Consider the following 22,663-nt stretch of genomic DNA (forward strand, 5'->3'; position numbering starts at 1 on the left):
AGCACTGTTTGCAAAATTTGTGTGAGGAAGGTTTTGCTTTGTTTTTTTTCCAGTGACATGAATGTATTTGTGCTGCTCAAATTCTCCAGGAACCTCATTCTCTTGGCAGCAGCCTGATCCCATAGAGACTGATGAGGTTTATTAGAGGGGAAGGTGTGTCTGACTTCAGCTTTCTTGTCTAATGTCACCATTGCCCAGAAACATACAAATTCATTGCTACTCAAATCAGCCATCCTTTGTACCCTACAGAGCTGGCAGATTCAGTGAACCAGTTTACCCCAACTGCAATAAATATAGTATCATATTTTATTTAAAACAGCCAAACCTTCCAAAGTGTGCACACATTTGCACTCCCACTGTATACACTCAAACACAGAAATTGTACTTCTCATTGACCAGCAATGACCAGCTCAGCTACCCATCTGGGCACGTAGCTACCATAACATACACGATCCTGGTAACTCTGGGTGCATGGTAAGCGCCAAAAAATCTTTCTGCACATCTGGACAGGATTTACAGTTTTGTCTCAGTATGGAATGGTCGCTCTCTGCTGAGGTTCACCATAACTGGAACGGCACTTTGCTTTACAGTAACCCCTAATACTGTAAATGGAGCTTTATTCCATCACAGTACAGGCTCAGCAGGTTCCACTCTCTATTTATTTCTTATTTCTCTGGCCACAGAATAAATGAGTTTGTTGTGGTTTTACCATCTGCAGACATCGGCATCAGTCAATAGCCAAGTAATGGCCTGGACACTGTCAAGAGAACTCATTATTAAAAAGGTACATATTGCATTTAGCTGTTCAAACAGAAGTTGTTATTGATTGGATCCCATCAGTTCCCAGTAAAAGAGCCAACTCCGGTGACAAAATGAAAATACGCACACAGACTACAGACTAGTAAATACTGTAATGGAGTTAAGGATCCCCCACAAAAGGGAGTTGTTGATATCCAGTTGAAAGAGCATGTCTTTTTCAAAAATGAGACTGGGAATAAAATAACCATGTTACTTCTGCAAATATCCAGAAGCAGGATAAGGAAACAAAACAAAAGGGAACAGTTCCGACAACAAACATTTTGATCTCTTGGAAAAAAAGCAAACAAAGAAAATACAAGTTGGTTAATGGCCAATCAAGGCACAGGCAGGAAGAGCCTGCATCCAGTCCTGCTGTTCCTAACACATCCTACTGTTCATCAGTGGAGGTTCTGCCACACTCGCAGAATTGAAAGAGAGCATCTTTGGAGTTTGTGAAGTTTTTCAGTCAGATAAAAAGGTAGCTATACTTAACTTGGTTCCTGTTTTGTTTCCTTGCCACTTTTCTTTGTCTGCTTGTTTCCACTTACTAAACAGCTTTTCTTCTGTTTCTCCCCTTCTTCACACAATCTGCACAGACACTAACATTTTTGGGTGACAGCATTTAACACATGGAAATCACCACTGCTGCAGCATAAAGGAGGCAGAAAACAAGGCTGATTATAAAATTCTGGCATAAACCAAATATACACCATGAAGTAATACAAGAGAAAACTGAAGAACCAGACAAGGCAATGACTGTTCGTGGAAATCTCTACATTTGTTCCATTGGAAAAGTTCTCTGCACAGCATCTTATGCGTGAGTGAACAGACCAGAGCTAACAGTGAGTTAAAAAGGTTTATTAAAAAAGGTACATCGTGACAAACGTCTTTGCTCACCCTTAATAGAAGGTTGGGCTGGAAACTGATGAATCACTATAGGAAACAAACAGCAATGGTGACGCATGGCTTCAAAAGGTAACAATAGCACTGCTTGATCTGTGATGTCTACAACAGAAACATCCCTGGCTTCATTAGAAGATGTATTTCATATTGCTCCACCCACCCAGGAAATGCAGAAATTCCACCACCCGAGCCCTGGTTAGAGCTCTCACGATTGCCCCACAGGTACATGGAACCCTCACTCACTCACAGTAGTTTCTCAAGACGTTCACTGAAAACCATATACTGTTGATGTCTTGAGCAGCAACCCGTGGAGTCTGGATCCCTTAGCCCAGCAGTAGAAGGAGGCTTATATCTTCATGTTTCAGGGTCCACATACCTGTGTGGTTCTTGCAATCTTCCATCACCCACAACTGGCATTTAGACATGAGGTGTATTTGTTCTGTAAGTGTATGAGGATCAGGCCCAGCAGCCCAGCTACTGAAACACTCGGTCATACCCAGCAGCCTCTCCAGGTCCACATAATTCATGGTTCAAGCACAGAAAATGGTTCTGGCTCATTATTGGTTTGGATATGATCAGTGCGGAGCAAATAGCCAGGAAGAATTCTGGTGTTCAGCACTTCACAGGCTCACACCTCCTATCTAATGGTCATGTACTGTTACTGTTATATTTGGATATAAAACCAAATTTTCTGTTATCATTAATAGCATTAATAGCATAATCACCTAAAATGAATGCGCATGTGGATGTCATGTTTATTTTCCAAACCTTCCCTTCCTATAAAGACATGTTTGCTTCTCCATCTATACTGTAAATATAGAGCTGTATTTACATAGTATTTCTGTAGGGCTTTTTGCTTACATATCAACAGTATAGGGACTTTATTTTCAGCACCTCTCACATTCTACATACTAAATTCCAGTTAATGTATTTTCATTGCCAAAAGAAGTAAACAAATGCTAGTTGTGATAAGATATTATTGCAAATATTTCCATTTTCACAAAATTTCAGGTTTTTATTTTGCCTTGAGATTCGGCACTTCTTGCCCCGGTTTCATCTTTGGCTTAAGCTCAAACTGTTGTGTTTTAACCCAAATGTCAGAAAAAATGCTGTGATAAGATTCTCAAATTCACACTGGGATTTCCAGTCGACTTACTTAAGTCTCTTGCACATACGGAGTTAATTACCATCACACTGCTAAAGGAAAAAAACCTGAAATACACTTCATCATGTGGTTTGCGTGACTTACTTAAATCTTCTGGACTCAAATTTTAAAAGAGAGTATGAAACAATGTACAAAACACTCAAATCCCTCTTCCCTTTGCAATACTAAGTAAGATCGTTCAGCAGGTCCCAAAGCAATTTAATCAAGGATGCTAAAACAATCAAGGTGCCATTCAGCGACTAGTATGCAAGCAATTGAGGGGGAGCATGGGGCTTCCACAGACTAGCAACAGCTAACATCAAAGATGGCCTAACTTTTGCAACGTCCTCTCAATCAGTTGTTAGCCATACATACATGGCTCGTGTTTACCAACACTTCACTCAGTTTTCAGGGACATGGGGCAGCGGAATTCACCCAGATAGCTAAGATAACTTCTTACGCTGTTTTTACCAACTCCAACATAGAGTACTTCTGTATTTACCAATTTGTGTTCTCTACCCTTATTAATAAGTTGCTGATGAAAATGTGCCCATGCTACAAATGCAGCATCCTTTCAGAAAGGCACTTTTTGCAGTTGCTAATGCTCTCTACCTACTCCCATTTCATTACTTCCAGCTAGAAAAAGAACGGTGGAGCTTTAATTCCTCTGATAGCCACCAGCAGGGATAAGAGCTCAGTCCTAGCCCTGCTAAGTGACACATTAACTCTTTGGATTATGTAAAGATCAATGGGAAGCAGGGAAGTATTCTCTTACCTTCAGAACACAGCTTGCCAGCATATCCAGTGGCTGAGCAGTCACAGTGTGGCTCGCCATCCAGAAGGAAGCAAGTGCCACCATTTTCACAAGGGTTTTCTGCGCAAAGCCCTTCCATTTCCAGTCGGACGCCTTGACTGCCCAGGAGCTGCGGCTCAGAGTTGCCATATTTCAGATCCAGGATAAATCCTTGAAACGGAGGCTCACCCAGAACACCATCAAGGGTCAAGGCAGCAGGACGGATGTCCAATGGGACTCCACCAACAAAAAGGTCACTGACGATATTCATATATTGGCGTTGTGGACGCACCTCGCCCGGCTTGGCTTCACCATCCAGCACTAGCACCGTCCGAAGGTGATTGCGGCTGACCATCAGGAAGTGCCAGTTGCTGTCGTTGACCTGCTTGTCTGTGATAACTGTAGTCTCTGCACAGTCCACACTGAACTGGAGCTGGATGCGCCCATCAACGAGGGACAAACAGAGGAAGTCACAGACACCACCATCATCAAAGTAGAGGAGCAGCCCAGCAGAGACATTGGTCTTGAATTGAAAGCTGAGTTCGCTCCTAGTGCTGGCATCCCAGCGGAGGTAGCGGGCCCACTGGTTGGGGATGCCCATGAACTCCAGACCCAAACAGAGACCCAGCAAGGAGCCCAGCAGCAAACTCACCTTCAAGGTGAAGTAGACAGAATGCAGAGTGAAGCCCATTGTTTCAGGAATCTGCTCTTCCCTAGGAGAAAAACAAAAGCCACACTACTGGGAGGAGAACCCCAGCAGTCTATGCCAAATGTTAAATCCAACAGGAAGAGGAGGAGAGCACAGAGAGCAACAGGGAGAGGAGGATAATAAGTGGAAAGTGAGATAGCAAGTGCACGTGACCAAGAGGAAATGTCTCCTTCCCAAGGAAAGATCTCAGTTATCCTTTAGGATCCAGAGGCTTTTATCTCAGAATTACAGGGTATATGAAGTGACTTCTTCAGCCGGTGTACTTTTGTGAAGGGCAAAATAACCCACAGGGATTTGTTTTTCTTAGAACACGAAGGTGACACTGGTTGTTCCAGGGAGGAAGGAAAGGCAGAGCTGAAGCCCAAGCCCCAAATTCTGGTTTCCTAGAAGTGATGACAATATTGACTGAGGTGGCAGTGAGATGGAGGAGAAAGTGAAATCATAAAGCACGTGATCCTCGAGAGGGCAAAAATAAAGTCAATCTTCATGATGCACTGGTGGCAGCCCAGCCCATAATTCACTGCTTGGCACTCATGGAGCTTGCAGGACCTGTGGGGTCAAGAGAAGAAAAGAGAGGAAAAAGTTAGTCCTACTACTCACCCTATCTTTACAATGAAGCTTATTAACATCTTGTCTAGTAACTCATTTACATTTACAGGGCAAGAGAAGACGTTATCCAAACTTCCCATTCCACTGCTTTCATTACGCTTCCTAGCACACCAAGCAAGCATTAGAGAAGACAACCCTGCTGTCAGCCTGTCATGCAATAGCTGCTTTTACTTTACTTGTCTTGCACACTTCAGAGACTCTAACAGGGACCTTTGCAACCTGGAAACATGTGCCATACAAATTATATATGGCAACCTGCAGCTTAGATGATAGGAAACTTGTAGCCTAGATGATAAGAACTGTCTAAGCACTTAACCACTTACCCTGGTCTAGTGGTTTAGCAAAAAGGCCAAATTCACCCCTAGCTAACAGCAAGCAATTCCAACCGCCTTCAGTGAGCAAGAGTTACACCCATTAACACTGGGATTTAATTTACTTCTGCCTCTTTGCATGTGGGTGACTGTATGCCTGGGGTGGGAGGATGTTTTAAGATGACAAGTAAAGACAGCACAAAGCTAGGCTCATTCTTTGAAAATCCTGCTTAAAAATAAAGTTTGCCATTAACACAGGTGCTTGTTCACAGAGATGGACTGGGCACAAGAACAGCTCTGGGAATGGCTAACACTAGCACAGATACAAACCAGGAAAGGAAGTCATGAGAACCAAGGCCTTCAACCTCCCAGAAGCCAGCATGAACACAGATTTCACAAACTGGATCGCAAATACTGTGAGACAGTATTTGCTTGTGAAAAGTGTTTTGTGCTGTGGACAATGAGAGTTGCTGGGGCTGCTGTTGCTCCCAGCAAATGCCTTTCAACCCCACCGCTCACCCTGCTCCACAGGAGGAGGCCCACAGACACTACAGAAATGGGTAGTACAGAAAAGTTTGTTTGGTAAAGGCAGAGGTTGAGCTGGAGGAGAATCACTAGACAACAGAGGGGAAAGCTCACATAGTCACAGCCTCTACCCTACCTGCCCCAGGGACCTGCAGAAGCCATAAGTCTCCAGGGCTGTCAGTCTGGCAAATTTAGCCAGCACAAAAAACAAGTCACTTAGAAAACAAAAGGGATCAATTAAAAGAAAACCCGCTAGTTGGAGAGAAACGTGAGCTTTCAGTGCCCTGTGGAAACCAGGCCTGTTCCCTGCAGCTGCCTGAGTGGAGCGTGTTAGCTAAACTGCTATAAACACAAATAAAATCAAGTCAAAACCAGAGGGAAGATAATTCCTTTTAATTGTTAACGGCTTGGCTCAGGAAAATGGAAGGAGGAAAAAGGAGGTGTTAGGAGAGGTGTAAAATGAAAAACGACCACAGATCCAAATGCTCAAATCGTCTGTCTTCTCAATAATCACGATGTTGGCTCAGTCCATGGGGTTTTGGGGGGGCTTTGAAAATCAACTGGAAAAAAAAAATTATGTGGCTCTTGTCCATTCACCTTTCTCCTCTGTGCTCCCTAGTGATTCCACTAAAATAGCCCATGATTTATGGAGAAGGAGAATAGAGTGAGAGGGAGGTAAGAGAGAAAGTGATGACCCAAGTCTGGAATTATTGATGAGATGGGAATAGGAATATAATAATGTGTGTAAATTAGCCAGTGATGTGCTCCCAGCAGCTCACAGTTCCCTGGAACATTTACCACCACCATAGCAAAATTCACTGCTCCATCAGACAGCTCTGTGCTCAGGCTGAGCTGGGGAGGGAGGCAAGCCCAGCGTGGCATCAGCCACCCACAGACCCCAGTGCAGAGGGTCTCCCGCCACAGCTTTCAATTCTCCTGAGTATGGTGGGTTGCACCATCTGCATCAGAAGTAGCCCTCAGCCTTACTACTCTTCTCTCCCTGTTTTAGAAGACTAACTCTCTGAGAAGCAGTGAAAGATACTGTAAATCACAGCAGCAGGTGTGAACAGTCTATAGATAACCACAGATGAGATGCATATGTCCATGTACAGCCCAAATGCCTGTCCAAAAAGCCTACCAATCTCTCCCAACCCCAGGCTGCTGAAACCCTGTTTTACACACAAAGAAATCTCAGTCTTCACGGGTCACTTCAATCCTTGGGATATTTCAAAGGCACAAGAAAGGTAGCAAGCTACCTCTGTGGTACAGATTTCTGTAACATCGATACCTGTTCATTAGGAGAGAACAAAGGCCACAGTTAACAAGGGAAACCAGGCAGAAATGGTTAAACAAGAACAGCATTGTTGACTGAGGGAAACCAAGACAATCCCTCTCTATCTGTTTTGATTAAGAGAAGCCAAGGTAATCCATTTCTAGCTGTTTTCAAAGAAGACAGTGCCAGTTCTGTTTCAGAAGAGGAAGATGACACAAAAAACGTGAAATATAGGTGTCACTTCTGGGTGCTTCATTGCCTCTTAGACACTGCAGCTCAGGTTTTGGGAAGGCTGCCCGCACCCAGCCACTAGCAGGCTGGGGCCATCTGAGGCTCCTCCAGAGCTCTGTCAGCACCCATCAGTCCTGACCCACAGCGCTTCCCACTATTCCAGTTTTGTGTCTCACGCAGTTCAGCCTGTGACAGCAAACCTCACCGCACAGTAGAAAGGTCTTCAAGAAAAACTCAGAAGACCCAGTGTCCTTTTTAGCAGTGGTCAGGATCTGAATCCCAACTGTGAGAGAGTAAATCCTGACACAACAAATCTGTGCCTCACCCATTTCCCACAACGATTCTCCAAGACACACTGAGAACAAATAATTTTCTGCTCTTACCATTTTATTTTTAGCGTAAGTACTACCCTAGCAGCCTCATACAGCACACTGCTACCATAGCAATACATTACAGTTTGGGACAATAACCATAGAATCCCATAGTATTTTCTTATATATTTTATCTCTGAGAAATCTCAAACTTTGTCACAGCAGGATGACATCTGACAAAAAAGAACTTCATGATGGACACAGCCTCTCCCAGTTATGAATTAGCAACAGCCCTGTTCCAATTCCACCTATTGCTCATGTGGAAAAGCAACACAACAAATATTTTCCATATTATATTTTTGGCTTAATGTGATTTAGCAGCATGAAACAAGACAGTCAATCTGATGTGATCAGCCCTTTAACTAACCACTAGGTGAGGCCTTTGCAGAGCATTTTAAATACTCGCTACCCTGAAGGAATCAGAGAGCCAGTGAGTTATCTCCACTGCACCTCCAGCAGCCTGTACCACCTCCCTGGCCCATCAGAGAGCTGAGACAGCGAGGAACCTGCACACTGAACAGACGGCTCAGCATCTCGCACACACAAAACCCGCTGTAGGAAACACACCCACCTGCACTATTGAAACATCCCACTCACAGGGCTGATAGAGCTGCACAATTTTCCAAGCCGGGGAAGGGAGGCAGCCCCGCCGCAGTGCCATGGGCCAGTGCTATCCAACCACCACAAAACTTCCCAAACTTGAGAGCAGCCTATTAATGCCAGGTCAGAGCCATCTGCTCAGCAGCCCATGGAGAGGGTCTTGCCCTCGCTTTGGAGTGGCTCTCAACTGCTTATCAGCTGTGAGTGACATTATCTAATTGCCAACTAATTTCCATAATTACTGACTGGCACACTCTGTATGCAGGGTTAATATCTTTGCAAACGTCTCGCAATGCACCTGCTTAGGAAAGAGGGTGAGAAGCTGGGCACAGTGCTTCTCTGCAGCTTATTTACCCAATTGCACAGAAAGGTTGCGGGATACGGGTTTGTCACTCCTTGCCCTCCCTCCTCCCCTACCTCCCTCTCTGGCTGCTAATTGCTTAGGGATGGACTTTTCTGTATTTGAAAGTGTAATTTTCAGCAATTCCTAGTGCAGAAAGAATAACAGAGTTAGATGAAGCCAAGGACAGGCTGGTTTCCCTCACACACCCCTGCCACTGCAGCCCAGTGCAAGGCTGTGTAAATCCTGTTGTTCCACGGAAGGATGCTGGACAAAATCCCACTGGCAAACTGATGGGAGGGGTTTGCAGTCCTCCCAGTCTGCCACCCCCTTCCACAACTGAAACTATTCATTATGCCATACTTCATGTGGAGGGAAAAACATACATTGGTTACCTAGGATCCAGGTATTTATACCCCATGTGAACTTAGTCTTGTCCTTGCCTTCACTGTAAAAAAAGCAAAATCCAATGGTTTGCTTTATTCCCCAGGCCCTAATGAAGCAGAGGAGTTTTAGGAAGGGGTAAACAGGACCCTAATTTGGCTCTACGTCCATGTGTGTCCCTGCAGTCAGCCCAAAGCAAAGCAATCAGATTATTACAGCTCTACGACATATGTTGCTTGAAATGATCCATTGAGATTCACAATCAATAATTGATATTAAAAGCCAAGCTCGCCACTGGCAGAGAAATGGGGAATTAATAGTATTTATTCAGTCTGTCTTCACTTATCCAGTTCTCTAGTGAGCAATGGGCTCCTTTTGGCTCATGCCTTGAGTGTGGGTCTCCACAGACACTCCTCTCTCTTAAGCAGAAATCTTTCTATCTGGTCTATCACCAGCTGAATTGTGGCTAAAAAAGAAGGGAAAAAATAACAAAAAAAACCCTTCCAACGAAAAATGCAGATGTGAAAACTGAGTTGCTACTGTCACTGGGGAAAAAAAAGGAACACAAAAATCCTCCCATCACACAGCCTCCTCAGCAAGGATGCATGGTAAGATGTTTACAGAAAACTGAGAGGAGACACAGAGGCTTTGAAATTCAGGAGACTAGAGAAAACCACATGGATTAATTTAGGTTTTAACTCCTCTAGCAGCATTTACATCTCAACTATAAATCTGGACGCTGGCATCATCCCCTTGCTGGGATGGAGAGGACTCTAGGGTGGTGCCAGTGGAGCTGAGCTGAAAGAACCAGGCTGAAGATAGAAGGGGGCAGCTATTACAGATTTTATGATTCTACTACCCAGGGAGAGTTTGGTGGCACTACACTGCTCACAGGGGTCAGGGCAAGATGGGCTCTCCTTAGTGAAGAGGCTTGAAGTGCAATTGAAAATGGGGGGTTTGCCTTGCAAAGAGCTGGACACACCCAGGTCCTGCTGAGGTTGGCACAACTTCATGGGATGCATTATCTTACACGACTGGCTGCAGGGAGAGAAGCGGAAGAGGAAACAGAGAGATTTAGGGCTTTATCTTAGATGTAGAGACAAACGTGGGCATGAAGGCCAGCATCTTAAAATTGGAGATTGGGGGCGACACAGAGCACTTGGTGACCTCTTCTGGATGGTTTCCAAGGATATAGCATTCACGCCAGTCTCTAACATCACTGTGAGAACCGCGCGTGCCTTTGCCCCACCCCAAACCCAAGGAGAAGATGTATTCTCCTATGTATGTTCATTGGTTCTTCCCACCACTGATATATCTTGCAGGCTTAGCTTTTCCATTCTTGAAAGCGGATATGGAGTTGCTCAGTTCTCATTATCTGAATTCAGCACAGAGCTCCCTAGGTGACAGTGGCAAAAAACCTGTATCAAAGCAAAAAGCAAGAAAAGGAGGTCTAGGGTTGCAATCCAAGGGTGTCCTCTTAAAAGAAAATTAAAAAGCTAGAATCACTTTGTCTTTTCTCCCCTGTAGTGGATGAGGATATACACATGCACATGCATACACTGTCAGTCGTGATCTGTAGGTAGGTGGTTGTTTGGTTTCCTGGTACCTGGGCACGTGGTTTGCAATCAGACAGGTTAAGCCCATTGCCCTTCTTCTCCCTGTCCCCAGTTCTCACCTGGGGAGGGCAAGAATGACAGTTTACAATAAGTCTACTCTTAGAGCTCACCTCCAGAAACACTGTCATTCCCAAACTAGGTACCTATGCATGGGTGAGCTGAGCTCACATGCATTTGCAAGACACACAGCTCAAATGCCACCAGCAGCCTCAGAAGGGATATGAGCAAGTTAGTAATGTGCTAAGTTCAACAACAAGCAAGGGACCAGGGCAGCACAGCCTCACACTTCAGAGCTATTAGGCTGGGAAGCCATCTGGCTGCTGGAAGAGTTAATATTTTATCATAATCACCCTTCAAGATTCTCACCTCCTGGGCCTATTTAAACAAACTTAATTCAGAACCAGAGCTCTTCAAATCTACACTGGAAGAAGAAGGGTTAAAAAAAGCCACAAGGGACAGTGTGACTCCCTTCTTAAACACTCTCCCCACCCCACGAGAGGAGGCCATGTAGTCCACCAGAGTGACCTTTAACTAGCCTACCTAGCCCAAGCTCAGCATGAATGCAATTTACAGACCATTTCAGCTCTCCAGCTTTCTTAACACAAAGAAGAAAAATCAAAACCCAAGCACAATGGAAAAGAAAGAAAGAGAGAGAGAAAATAACCCTGCAGAGCAATCATGTCTGGGGCTGCTCTGATGGCTTTCTGTTCCCTTCCAGGACACAGAAATGACTCCCAGTGTGTTAATTACTCCCATTACCACAAACTCTCCGCTAACAAGGACTAGCTAAAAAGGAAGCGTTGGCAGCAGCTGAGCAGTTATTGCTCTGTACTGCTACGCAGGAGAAACCAGACTCTCCCATCTCTGAGCTGGTACTAACCAGGAGAGCGATTTCTGCAAAACTCAACAGCCTTTATTGTAATTCTTGTGGCAGCTGCGCTGGGAACACTGGCCTTCCCTCAATTCCACCATTGTTAAAAGGGAACGAAGAATACCTGCTTTTCTAAAGACTTTGAAGTTCAATAGTTGGAGAGCTCTGAATCATTATCATTTATTTTACTCCTTCTGTAGCTGGTCTGCCTCCGTCCCCCGCATCCTCTCCTTTCTGCCACCAAGAAGCCTGGACAGATCTGTAGCATTGTTTATTCTACCAGATCCTAAGATATCAAAGCAAAGCCAGGAGCTGCACACATCACAGCAGGGAATGTTAGCAGGGAATTCTGTGAATTCGCAGTGCTGGCGTTACTGATAAATAGCAAAACTTCTTCCAGATTCCATATCTGTCACAAACATTAAATTTCCATTTTCTCTTAATAAAAATCAAGTCTTTTTAAAAATGTGGTCATCGTTAGTGAAAATTGAAGTTTGAGCACGTCATCAATGGCTGAAAATGAGGCTGCCTCCAAGATTTTCCTGAGACTAACAGTCTAGAATGGGTTTAATTTTCCCCCAAAACATATTTGATACTGCAGAGTCAGGATAGTATTAGATGCTCCTCAGAGGAGAGACACAGTTGGAGTGTGGGGGGCTCCCAACTTTGACGCAAGAAGAGGAAAAAAGTCATTGTTGCACTGCTTTATCAGCTACTTAGCATTAGGAAAACGTACAGAGGATAAAAGGCAACAACAAAACTAATGGCTGGCACACGAACCAATAACACCTTGCTCTTCCTAGCTGTCTGTCTACCCATCTGCTTCTTCCTTTCATATGCATTTTTTTAAGTTCTTCATCAGCAAGAGCAGTTTCTTTTCTGTTTGACAGAATCTAGCACAACACAGTCAAGAGCAGAGCTCCCAGGCACTGCTCGCATACACATTAATAATTGTGATTTTCTGTACTTGAGCTAGCACTAAAACGCCTCTACATTCCAGCTGGTTCCTTTAAAAAAAAATTAAAAACGAAGAGAAAAATAAAAAGCATAAAAGGACTATCAGAAAGACTAGAATAAGAACAAAGGTTAAACTCATTCTTTCCTTCACTTACAGATTACAGTCAATTCACACTTTGTTCAACACATTTTTACACTCTTGAACCTGATTTCCAGCAAGTCAGAGAAGTTTGCATGTTTTTAAATGTTGTGATAGTATATTACAGAGAGGGAAGACAGATGCAATCAGTTTGGCTATTTTACTAAAAACATAACATGCATAGAGGAGGACACTGCACCTGGCCAGATTTCCCTGCCATCAGTATGGCCAGTAATTCATTTCGGTCATTCCCTACAGTCTGCTGGCTCATGGGAAGATAAGCAGCATCACTTAAAAAGGAAATAAAGGGCCCATGGACATCTGAAAATTTACAGTGGATTTTCCCATTACGTAACATGTAGCACTCTCTCTGTTTTATTGCAACTTCATAATCTCATGCAAAAATCTCTATTCAGCTTCCCACAAAGCAAACACGAACACCCAAACCTAGCAAACAGATGTGATAAGCTGTCCACAGTGCAGGGAACGCTTAGCTCCGTTCCTAAGCTCCTTAAATAGCTCATGCTCTTTGTACGGACCAAATGGGAATGCCTTTCAGTGAGCCCAGTTAAAACATTGGAACTGAAATGTGTGGGAACCCTGTTCACACAGCTCTCACAGTGACTGATGCTGACCAGCACAGGGGAGCAAAGACATCAGCGACCTGATAAGCACTCTAAAAGTCTGCAGCCACTGTGAAATCAGGTGTCTGCTTTCTGAACCACATTCCTCCTTTACCACTAGCTCCAGAAACACATTACTTTTTGTGGGTATATACGCACAGCAGGCTGGGAATCCCCTGCCATGGGAAATCACTGCATTCTTCCAGCTCTCTGCTCTTTTCATCTTCTGATATACAGAATTCCTGCCAAAATTCACTCCACCCCATTCCCCTCCCCACTTCTACCTAAGGGTTATTGGGGGGACGTGACGAGAAGGTATGCATAGATAGGTTTCTCAGTTCTACCGTGCTGGGGAATGGAAATGGAAATCTTTGCCAAGATAGACTGCTAGCAAAAATCTTTAAGCGTCAGTGTCTTGGCTGGAAAAGGATAATACTTTAAATTGCTCAGGATATTGAAAACTTTCCAGATTGTCAAGGAAATGGCTTGTAGCTTTTCGCAATAGGGGCCAGTTTCTAAACTAACCAGCAATTATGGGACAGGTAAGAAATATGCTAGGCATGCTGTACTTGCAAGGAGTCATTTCAGCCTGGCCTGTGCCTGCAGCACAGGTGACCCGTCAGTGTGCACCAAGCAATCCTCTGCCTAACCCAGACAGCCTGCTGGCGAGGCTGGAATAACGAACCTGCCACTCGGCCACGGCAGTGGCCTTACAACACAGGACTGAGACAGCTCTGGTAAAGGCTACCTAGGCTCCCAAGCCCTAGGGACCCTCAAAGCAGAAATACAGTGCTTATGGCAGAATCTCTTTTGAAAGGAAGGCTGTTGATCAGACAATTTACGCGTAAGAGCCCTGTGAGCCCAAGAGCCCAGAGAGTGGGAGGAGTTACACACTGGACAGGGGCTTTGTTATTGTTTTTTAATTCATGTACATCTTCCTGGATTGTATTTCTGTGCTTCACACTATTTTGCCCTTTAAGTTTTCTCTCTAGTTATGCCTTTTCCTCAGAGACTTGCTATAGTGAAATGCAGAAGCAAACATTAAGATGTGCAAAACAAAATTATTTTTACAAAACTGAAATATAAAGGATTCATCTGTTTATTTCAGTGGAACTACCTAATGATGAGGTAACGGTATTTCCCAGAGTAAGCAAAACACAAGTAGTTGAAAAGGCAAGGAATGAGCACGTGTAGCAAAGCGTAAGAGGAATCACAGTACACATAGGGTGACAAAGAGGCAGATGTTAGCTAAAACAAGACGACCACAGAGCGTGTCCCGGGCTGACAGAAGTACTTGGACAAGACTGCAGAAATGTGGGGGGACAGCGCGATTGCCTGATAACATTTTAAAATGAACCTGGATAAAAACACTAGGAAATAGCGTAACAGGGAATAACCCTTCACCACCTGAGAAACAGACTGGGGGCACTGCACCAGCACTCTTCTATTCTCTCTCTGTATTAAAACTCATTGCTGAAAACCCCAAACCAGGCAGCAGCATGCCAGGGCCACAGACCCAGGAAGCACAGCCTGCCAGCTAGCTTAACACCTCATATGAGCCCAGGGGTGGGGGGAAAAAAAAAAGCTAACTAGCAGCATTATGGAAATTAACACCTTTAGAAATTATTTCAAATTTTCTAATGGAGCGTTTTAACACCACTGAAAAAGAAAAGTCTTTTTATTTAAGCATTAGTTGCTACATATTGATAAATCAATCACACTTGGTAGATTTAGAAAGACCTAAAAGATATATATATATTCTCCTGCAAATGTTCCTTTAAAAGTCAGATGGTCTTTTAAAGAGCTTCCAGCCTTGGGACTCACAGTGCAGTGCCCTGGAAGACAATTGACATTCTGAGTGACTGGGCTGCGAATTCAAAATCCCAACTCAACCTGCTCAAGTCAGGATTCAAACTCACATATTTTAAAAATAGGAAAGAAAAAAAGAGAGAGTGAGGAAAAGACTTGAATTCCTCCAACTCCCTAGGACAGAATCTCTCAGGGTACAGATGTGATAGTGGGTCAGGGAATATCTCTGTACAGTACCTGCATGGCACATATTTTGTGCTTTGCCATACTAAATACAAATCTCCATACGATTAGCAATACAGCTGACAAAGGACAATTGTTTTCTGTGAAAGCCACCAGTGAAAACAAGAAAACATATATTGAGACATTTTAATTGAATTCTCTGTTTTTAATTGAAAAAATGAAACATTCTAATTTACCTGGGTTTGGTTATAGTAACTTCCAGTCGTTATTTGCTGTTTCTTTTTATTTCTTCTCGGAAAGGAGCATAGAATAGGAAAAGTGGGAAAACTGAGACTGCTATATAAATAGCTTCATTCCTAGGAATTGCATAACTTTTCATTTCAGATCAATTTTAAATGTATTTTCCTCCCTTTCAACAAAAAAAAAAATCTGAACATTCTGAATAATACATCCTTTCTGCTAACATTGTTTTCACAGTCTGAAAAGCCATTGTTTTGACAATAATATTAGGAACAGTTCTTGCTAACAGCACCCACTTTTTCCCCTTCATACCAAGCCCTGCGCTCAGCTCAGCGTCTGGCTGGGAAGTTGTGCATAGCTCCAGAGATCGGTGATGAGGCAGTGGTGGGTCTCGCTCCTCTTTGGCACCAATTTTCATCTCCTTCCACATAAAGCTTTTGCTAGCTGATAGCAAACTGGAAGCCAACGAGAAATGCTGCAGGATTAGCCCCAATTTCTAAATTACACCACAAACCCCCTCACCAGGAGCAACAATGATTCTTCTACTGTCCACCAGTAAGGGAAGCAAGGAAAGAACAAACAGTAAAACTCCTCTCTGTACCTAAGGAGACACTCTGCCTAGGATATAGCTAAAACATGTGGGTGGAAAAAAAAATTCATGAGTGAGAGCACTCATTCCTGGGTAGACTGAGCACTCCAGTCTCGCACCCCACACCTGTCATGAGTACAAAAATAAGTCTGGGAGAAAGAGAGGGAAAAGCTTTTCTAATCAACACTTAAAAGGAAGATACCTGAAGTGCTCGTAATAACCTGGCAGAACTTCTGTTTCCAAATTGTGTTGAGTAACTGAGATTTAGAAGTAACTAAGGAAAATGATTACTTGGTACCACAGGCAACAGATGGTTCCTGCAACCTGCCAGTTGCCAGATTCTAGGCCAAACTTCTCCCCCGTGCAACTTCATCACACATTAATTTAACTTTTTTTTATCTGTGGTACTGAGTTATCGTCTGCCAATATTTTGCTGCTCAGTAGTTCCTCATGCAATAAGATTCATGTTCTACCAGTCAGGGTACATGCATGAGTCAAAAGAAGGCGGCTCATGGCCTGTTTGTGTGGCCTTAGGCAAAGTGCTCTTTCAGGGGATATAGCTAGGACTACAGCAGCCACATTGTAAAGTTTAATTAGTGATTGTAAAGTGCTCGACCCACTCGAAAGACAAGCTAACATAAAAGCAACCTATTTTCCTTTATGACATTAATAGTCCCCTTCATATTAAGCAAGGGAAGATGCATCTATAAAACATAGCAGATTTTCTTTCGTTATTCCTGATGGCTCAGCCCCGAAGAGGCGCAGGTTTACTCAGCAGGCAGGGAGAAAGGCAGAGCAATGGCAGGGAGAGGGGAAGCCTTCATCTGCCCCAACTCCTGACCCACCTCCAGCTGCCCTCTCATTTCACCAGCACCAGACAGCTTTTCACAGCACAACAGGCTCCGCACAGCTCCTCAGCACCAGTCGAGGAGAGCTGACATGGTCTGCACCTCCCCAGAGACTGCCATGCCCAGCCATACGATACCTCCCTCCTGTGATAAAACATGGGAAACCAGGGCACTCGCCTTCTCCATTTAAATACAAATCAAGAGAATCTGTACGTTGGCCGCTCTGTGTTTTAAATGGGAATCACAGCCCACAGTTTATGCACTGCTCAGTCAGGAGATATGCAACCCCTCTTTTTCCCCCCAAACCTCCCTAAGGGATAACTTGTCTCTGGGGCTCCAAAACCAGGCAGTTAACCATGTGGGGAGAAAATGGGTACGTTTAACTCCATTTTTCACCAGTAAAAACTACCTGAAAGGCTCAGAGGAAGGGAAAGGTGTAAAGTCAGGCGGGCTTCTTGTATGCAGCACTGCCCAGCACCAAGGATCAGCTAAGTGCAACTATTTAAGCTTGCTTTATAGACTCTCACATGTTAAAAGTCAAAAATAAAGGCAAGTTAAAAAGACATGCATCTAACAGGAGAAAATCCCTCTATGTATTTAATTAAGATCTAAATAAAGGAAAAAAGCTACAAAGCTCATGCCTGTATATTTAAGTTAGCCTTATGAGAAAATACAAGGTTTTAGCTGTGTTTAATTACAAACACTGCTTCAAAAAAATGAAAAGCTGCTTTCAAAGCAGCCAGTTTTCAAACACGTGCAATGTGTGCTACTGCAAAAAGTAAAACTGCCTCCACAGTTTACAGGAAAGGGAAGACATACATCACTGTAAACTGTTTTTACAGAATCCCTAACGTAGGATTTCCTACGGAATTAAATGAAAAAGGGAAAGGATATGGAAAACCCATCCGTCTACTGCAGTCTTCCGATTACAAACACAGGCTAGAAGTAGTCACCTGTTAAAAAATACATGTTGATAAAAGGTATACAGTTACTCTGCAGCACTGAGCCAGTTTGTTGTCTTGGACTACAGCTCACTGTTGGCTTTCTGTCAGATGTCTCCCAAGAGAATCCTGTACAGCTTCACTATGACAAACACTGCTCATCCAGGGCAGCAGAATTAGAGGCATTCAAAGTATATCTCCTAAAATACCCATTCCCAATAGCTTTTTCGACTAGTGGGATAGATTAAGATTGCAACGGTACCAAACTACACCTGCTATTCACTACACAACTAGTTGATTTTAAACTACAGGACTGCAGGCTGTTTCATGATGATGAAAATAAAGTCTGAGGTAAAAGCACCATAGAGGCAAGTGCACATGATTAAGCAGAGGAGGAAGGCAATACTGGTCTTCAGCAGAATATTTGCTATGTAGGTAGGTAATAGCAACAAAGTCAGAAAAATTATTTAAGCAGCACTGCTGTTAAAAAAAACAAACAAACAAACAAAAAAACCAACACACCACCACCACAAAAAACCCAACAACCAAACACATGCACCACCACACCAGACACACCCAAAACGCTACGAATCCCAAAACCCACAGGGACATATTCCTCTCCAGACATTCATCGCCAACAGACTCCACAACACTAGGCTGAGAAAATTCTCCTGTTGAAGGTTTTTTCCAAGACACCAGCTAGATACTGATGCCTCTAGCCACCCTAGCCAGTGCACATCCTCTTTCAGTCCTTTCACACTCAAAACACACAACACTGCACGTTGAAATCAACCTGTCTTTATTGCAGTAACTTTGCATTGAGGAAGGGCTGGTGTGTGCGCCCTCCTTTCCTCCTCACCAGATTCTTCCTTCAGTGCCATCTCATACCGCCCACTGCCAGAGTGGAAGTCTGCCTCCTGCTCAGTCATTTTACATCGTGCTTCTCAACACCTAAACATGCATTCACACACTTTTAGTAAAGCCACCCCGCTCCTCTTCAGTCTTGGCTATAACCCAGGAACTGGAGGCCACATCCCCCTTCTACAGACCACTGTGGCTTTTACAGCACTCCCTGCCCCAGCACTCTTCTCACAAGCTGAGGAGTCCCAGCCCTTCCTTGTCTCTTCACAGAGATATTGCCAAGGGTCTAGGGAACCTTTCCCAGACTTCTTCTAGGTGGGATGACCAGAATTGCATGGAGCTAGTAATTGAATCATATTGAGTTGGGATCTTGATAAGTTTTATAATGCCAAAAGAAACCCAATTAATTTAGGAATAGGAGATGTCCAAAGAAAACCAGAGGTACCCCAGCATACCACTCAGTCTAATCTGCAGTCCCTGCTAACCTGGGCTCTCCTTTGGTTCTTTTATAGCTTACATCTCGGAGGTATTTGAGTGCATAACGCTAAGCAACGTGATTAGAATTGATCCAGTGAGTCTCCTATCCTGCCCCAAGGGAACAATTACATGATGATGAAATTAAAGCACTTGATTTTGAACCAGAGATCCACAAGTGAAAAGCCATGCTCCCGTCCTTGTACTAAACCTCCCAGCCACAAAATATTTGTCCATACATATTGTATAATAATTGTTTATATAGATACGCTAGTCTGCTACAAAGGTGACTGGTCATACTGATGAAGTCTCAAGAACAGCAAAAAACAAAGTAGCCAGTGCTACAGGTGGGAGCATGTGTAAGGCATACTCATTTTCCACAGTTATCAAAGAAAATATTCACCAATCCATTCAAGGTGATCAGGTGAGGGTTTTGGTTTGGGGATTTTTTTTTTTTAATTAGGTAAGAGTTAATCTTAAGTCTAAGATTTTTCTTCGACCACAAGCTTTCTTAAGCTCGCCACAGGGGAACAGAACTACTTTCCACTAGTGAAAGACATTTAAAAAAAAAAATCGTAAGTGGGGAAAAGAAAAAAAAAAAAAAAAAAAAAAAAAAGGAGTGAAGAGTCCCTGGGACAGTAGATTTGGCTATGTCAAAGCTACAGCCTCTGTCAGAGAGCAGGGTGGGGAAGAAGAGGTGAGAACAAAATAACGCAAGGCCTATAGCCTCCTGTAAAACAAGCATTTTTACTCATCATGCTATTAAGCATTTTATTATTTCAGTGACTCAAATATCCCCATTTCATGCTCCTGGGTTGGTGCTTTTCCATTATCAAGATCTGTCCACAATATCAATGGCCCAGAAAAGAAATTAGTTGCTTCCCATTTTTAAGAGCTGTGTTTGACTTTAATTACATTTATACTTGCTTGGGAAATCAGACTTCACTCTCAAGAGGGTTAAAAAGGGGAAAGAGAAGGGGGGGGGGAAAAAGACACGGAGAGAAAGAAACAGAAAAAGGAGAGACAAAGGTAAGTTGGATGAATCCAATTAAAAGTTTCTAAGCTCCTGTCCCTGAAGTTTCAGCCAAAGCCACTACCTAGGAAAATGGGGGAGTGTGTTTTTTAATTATTTTTTAAGTTTTCTTTTATCGGTCATCTATTCAGAAAATTGCCGACATTATTCTTCAAGCAGACATGGTTATCAATCATTAGAAAATGCTTTTATCTAGAGCTGCTTATAAGAAATTGAAGTTTTTCCAAGATGAACTTAATGCAGATGGATGGTAGTTCAAGGCAGAGGAAAAAAGTGAACACAGGGAAAGTCTGGTTACCTTTGCTTCCATGGGGGTTATTACTCAAGACTGAAAAAACAAAGCGCTGCAGTCACAGTGCACAATCAGAGAAGATTCTGCAGAAGTGGGTAAGAAGCAGTTATAAGAAAGACTGCTCCATGAAAAGTGCTCTTGCTTTTTTGACTTGTTCCTTTCATCTTTTATGACTGAGTTTCTCAGTGATACAACACTATGTTGCTTGTCCAAGCTGTATCCATGAGTACCAAAATATTTATTCCTAGTTGGCTATTCTAGAGCTGCTGATCAGCACTCAGCAGCATGGTCAAACCTTCATCTTCCATTCCTTTCTCACTCTCCTGCACTCCTCTCTTCCTCTCCTCCCAGCCTTTCATTCCTCTACCCTTACCCCTCCTCATTCCATTTTAATCAAGGTTCTTTCCTAATTAAAACAAACAAATATGAGGAAGTAATTAACGTCTTGAAGGAAGCAGATGGCGGAATAGTGCCATTTCGTTATTGCATTAAGCCTTAACTTGCTATCTCTTCAAACTTTCTGCGCTTTAATTAAGCGCTGTTACAGGCAAGTTCAATGGGCTCTAGCGTGGGATTTATCCAATTAGCTCCTGAAAAGCTGATGGTGCACGGTGGCAGGCCGAGCGTGCTGTGCAGCATGCAGCTGGGAAGGGCAACCCCAGGGCCAAAAGGGACTAAGAACTTCCCTTACACATGCAGCAGGCGGGAAAAGGAGCAAGGGGGAATTGAATGTCAGTGATGTGGGAGGAATGTAAACTAACCCTGCCCTACCATGTTCTGGCAGAAGTTTTTCACTGCCCATGTCACAGGACTCAACGATCATGAATTCTACGTGCACACATTTTAAGGGACCATGGTAACTTTCAATATCTATGCCATCTTCCCAGAGAGAGGGCAGAAGTGAAGAAGATCTCAAACACTGGTCAGAGAAATTGTTGATAGCTTTCAGGCCTATTTATCACCCTACCATCTCCAGCATTCCTGCCACTTAAATCCTCGGCTTCCATTATACACCCCAGATACAATAGACCAATGAAGCACCGGCAATTAAGGAGCTTGAATCATCTAGAAAAATACACTCAGAAACAGAGGGATTTTTTTTTTATTATTTGCCCTCACGTTTCTCTTTGCAGTCAGCCTGGCATTGCTGAACACATACCTTTGCAGATGAAGTAAGCATCGAATACCAGTTGTGTCGGCTAGGGTCATCCTCTCACTTAGCCTCCCTATACACGTGCCAGAAATGTGAGCAATCAAAACCTGCAGTGATCCAATTTACCTCTGCCCTACCACATTCTGGCAGATGATCCATTACTATTCAACACTAGAGAGATGGGGGTCTCTGAATGCCACTTGCAAACACCTAAGGGGAAAAAAAAAACACCACCCAGCATTTACTCAGATGAACACAGCCCTATAGATCCCAACCTTCCTCCATAGAACCATAGAATCATTATGGCTGGAAAAGACCCTTAAGATCATCAAGTCCAACCGTTAACCTATCACTACCAAGTCCACCACTAAACCATGTCCTCAAGCACCACGTCTACCCGTCTTTTAAATACCTCCAGGGACAGACACTCAACCACTTCCCTGGGCAGCCTGTTCCAATGCTTGACCACCCTCTCGGTGAAGCGGTTTTTCCTAATATCCAACCTAAACTTCCCCTGGCACAGCTTGAGGCCATTTCCTCTCATCCTATCCCTTGTTACTTGGCAGAAGAGACCAACCCCCACCTCGCTACAACCTCCTTTCAGGTGGTTGTAGAGAGCGATAAGGTCTCCCCTCAGCCTCCTCTTCTCCAGGCTAAACAAGCCCAGCTCCCTCAGCCGTTCCTCATAAGACTGTGCTCTAGACCTTTCACCAGCTTCATTGCCCTTCTTTGGACATGCTCCAGCACCTCAATGTCCTTCTTGGAGTGAGGGGCCCAACACTGAACACAGTACTCGAGGTGTGGCCTCACCAGTGCCGAGTACAGGGGCACTATCACCTCCCTGGTCCTGCTGGCCACACTATTCCTGATACAAGCCAGGGTGCCACTGGCCCTCTTGGCCACCTGAGCACACTGCTGGCTCATGTTCAGGCGGCTGTCAACCAACACCCCCAGGTCCTTTTCTGCCAGGCAGCTCTCCAGCCACTCCTCCCCCAGCCTGTAGCATTGCATGGGGCTGTTGTGACTCAAGTGCAGGACCTGGC

The 22,663-nt window shown here is 43.8% G+C and overlaps 1 protein-coding gene across 1 annotated transcript in view; it reads right to left on the minus strand.

Moving 5' to 3' along the window:
• NRXN3 (neurexin 3) overlaps positions 1–4,329 on the minus strand; it is a gene marked incomplete at both ends in the record, with an annotated part of 985,035 nt that extends 980,706 nt beyond the window's left edge. The window contains one exon of the mRNA XM_082316881.1: positions 3,621–4,329. Within this exon, the coding sequence (XP_082173007.1) occupies positions 3,621–4,329 (709 nt within the window). The remainder of the gene's footprint in view (positions 1–3,620) is intronic.
• Between the last annotated feature and the right edge of the window lie 18,334 nt (positions 4,330–22,663).

This window comes from Platalea leucorodia (assembly GCF_965183815.1).
Source record: "Platalea leucorodia genome assembly, chromosome: 7".
Classification (NCBI taxonomy): domain Eukaryota; kingdom Metazoa; phylum Chordata; class Aves; order Pelecaniformes; family Threskiornithidae; genus Platalea; species Platalea leucorodia.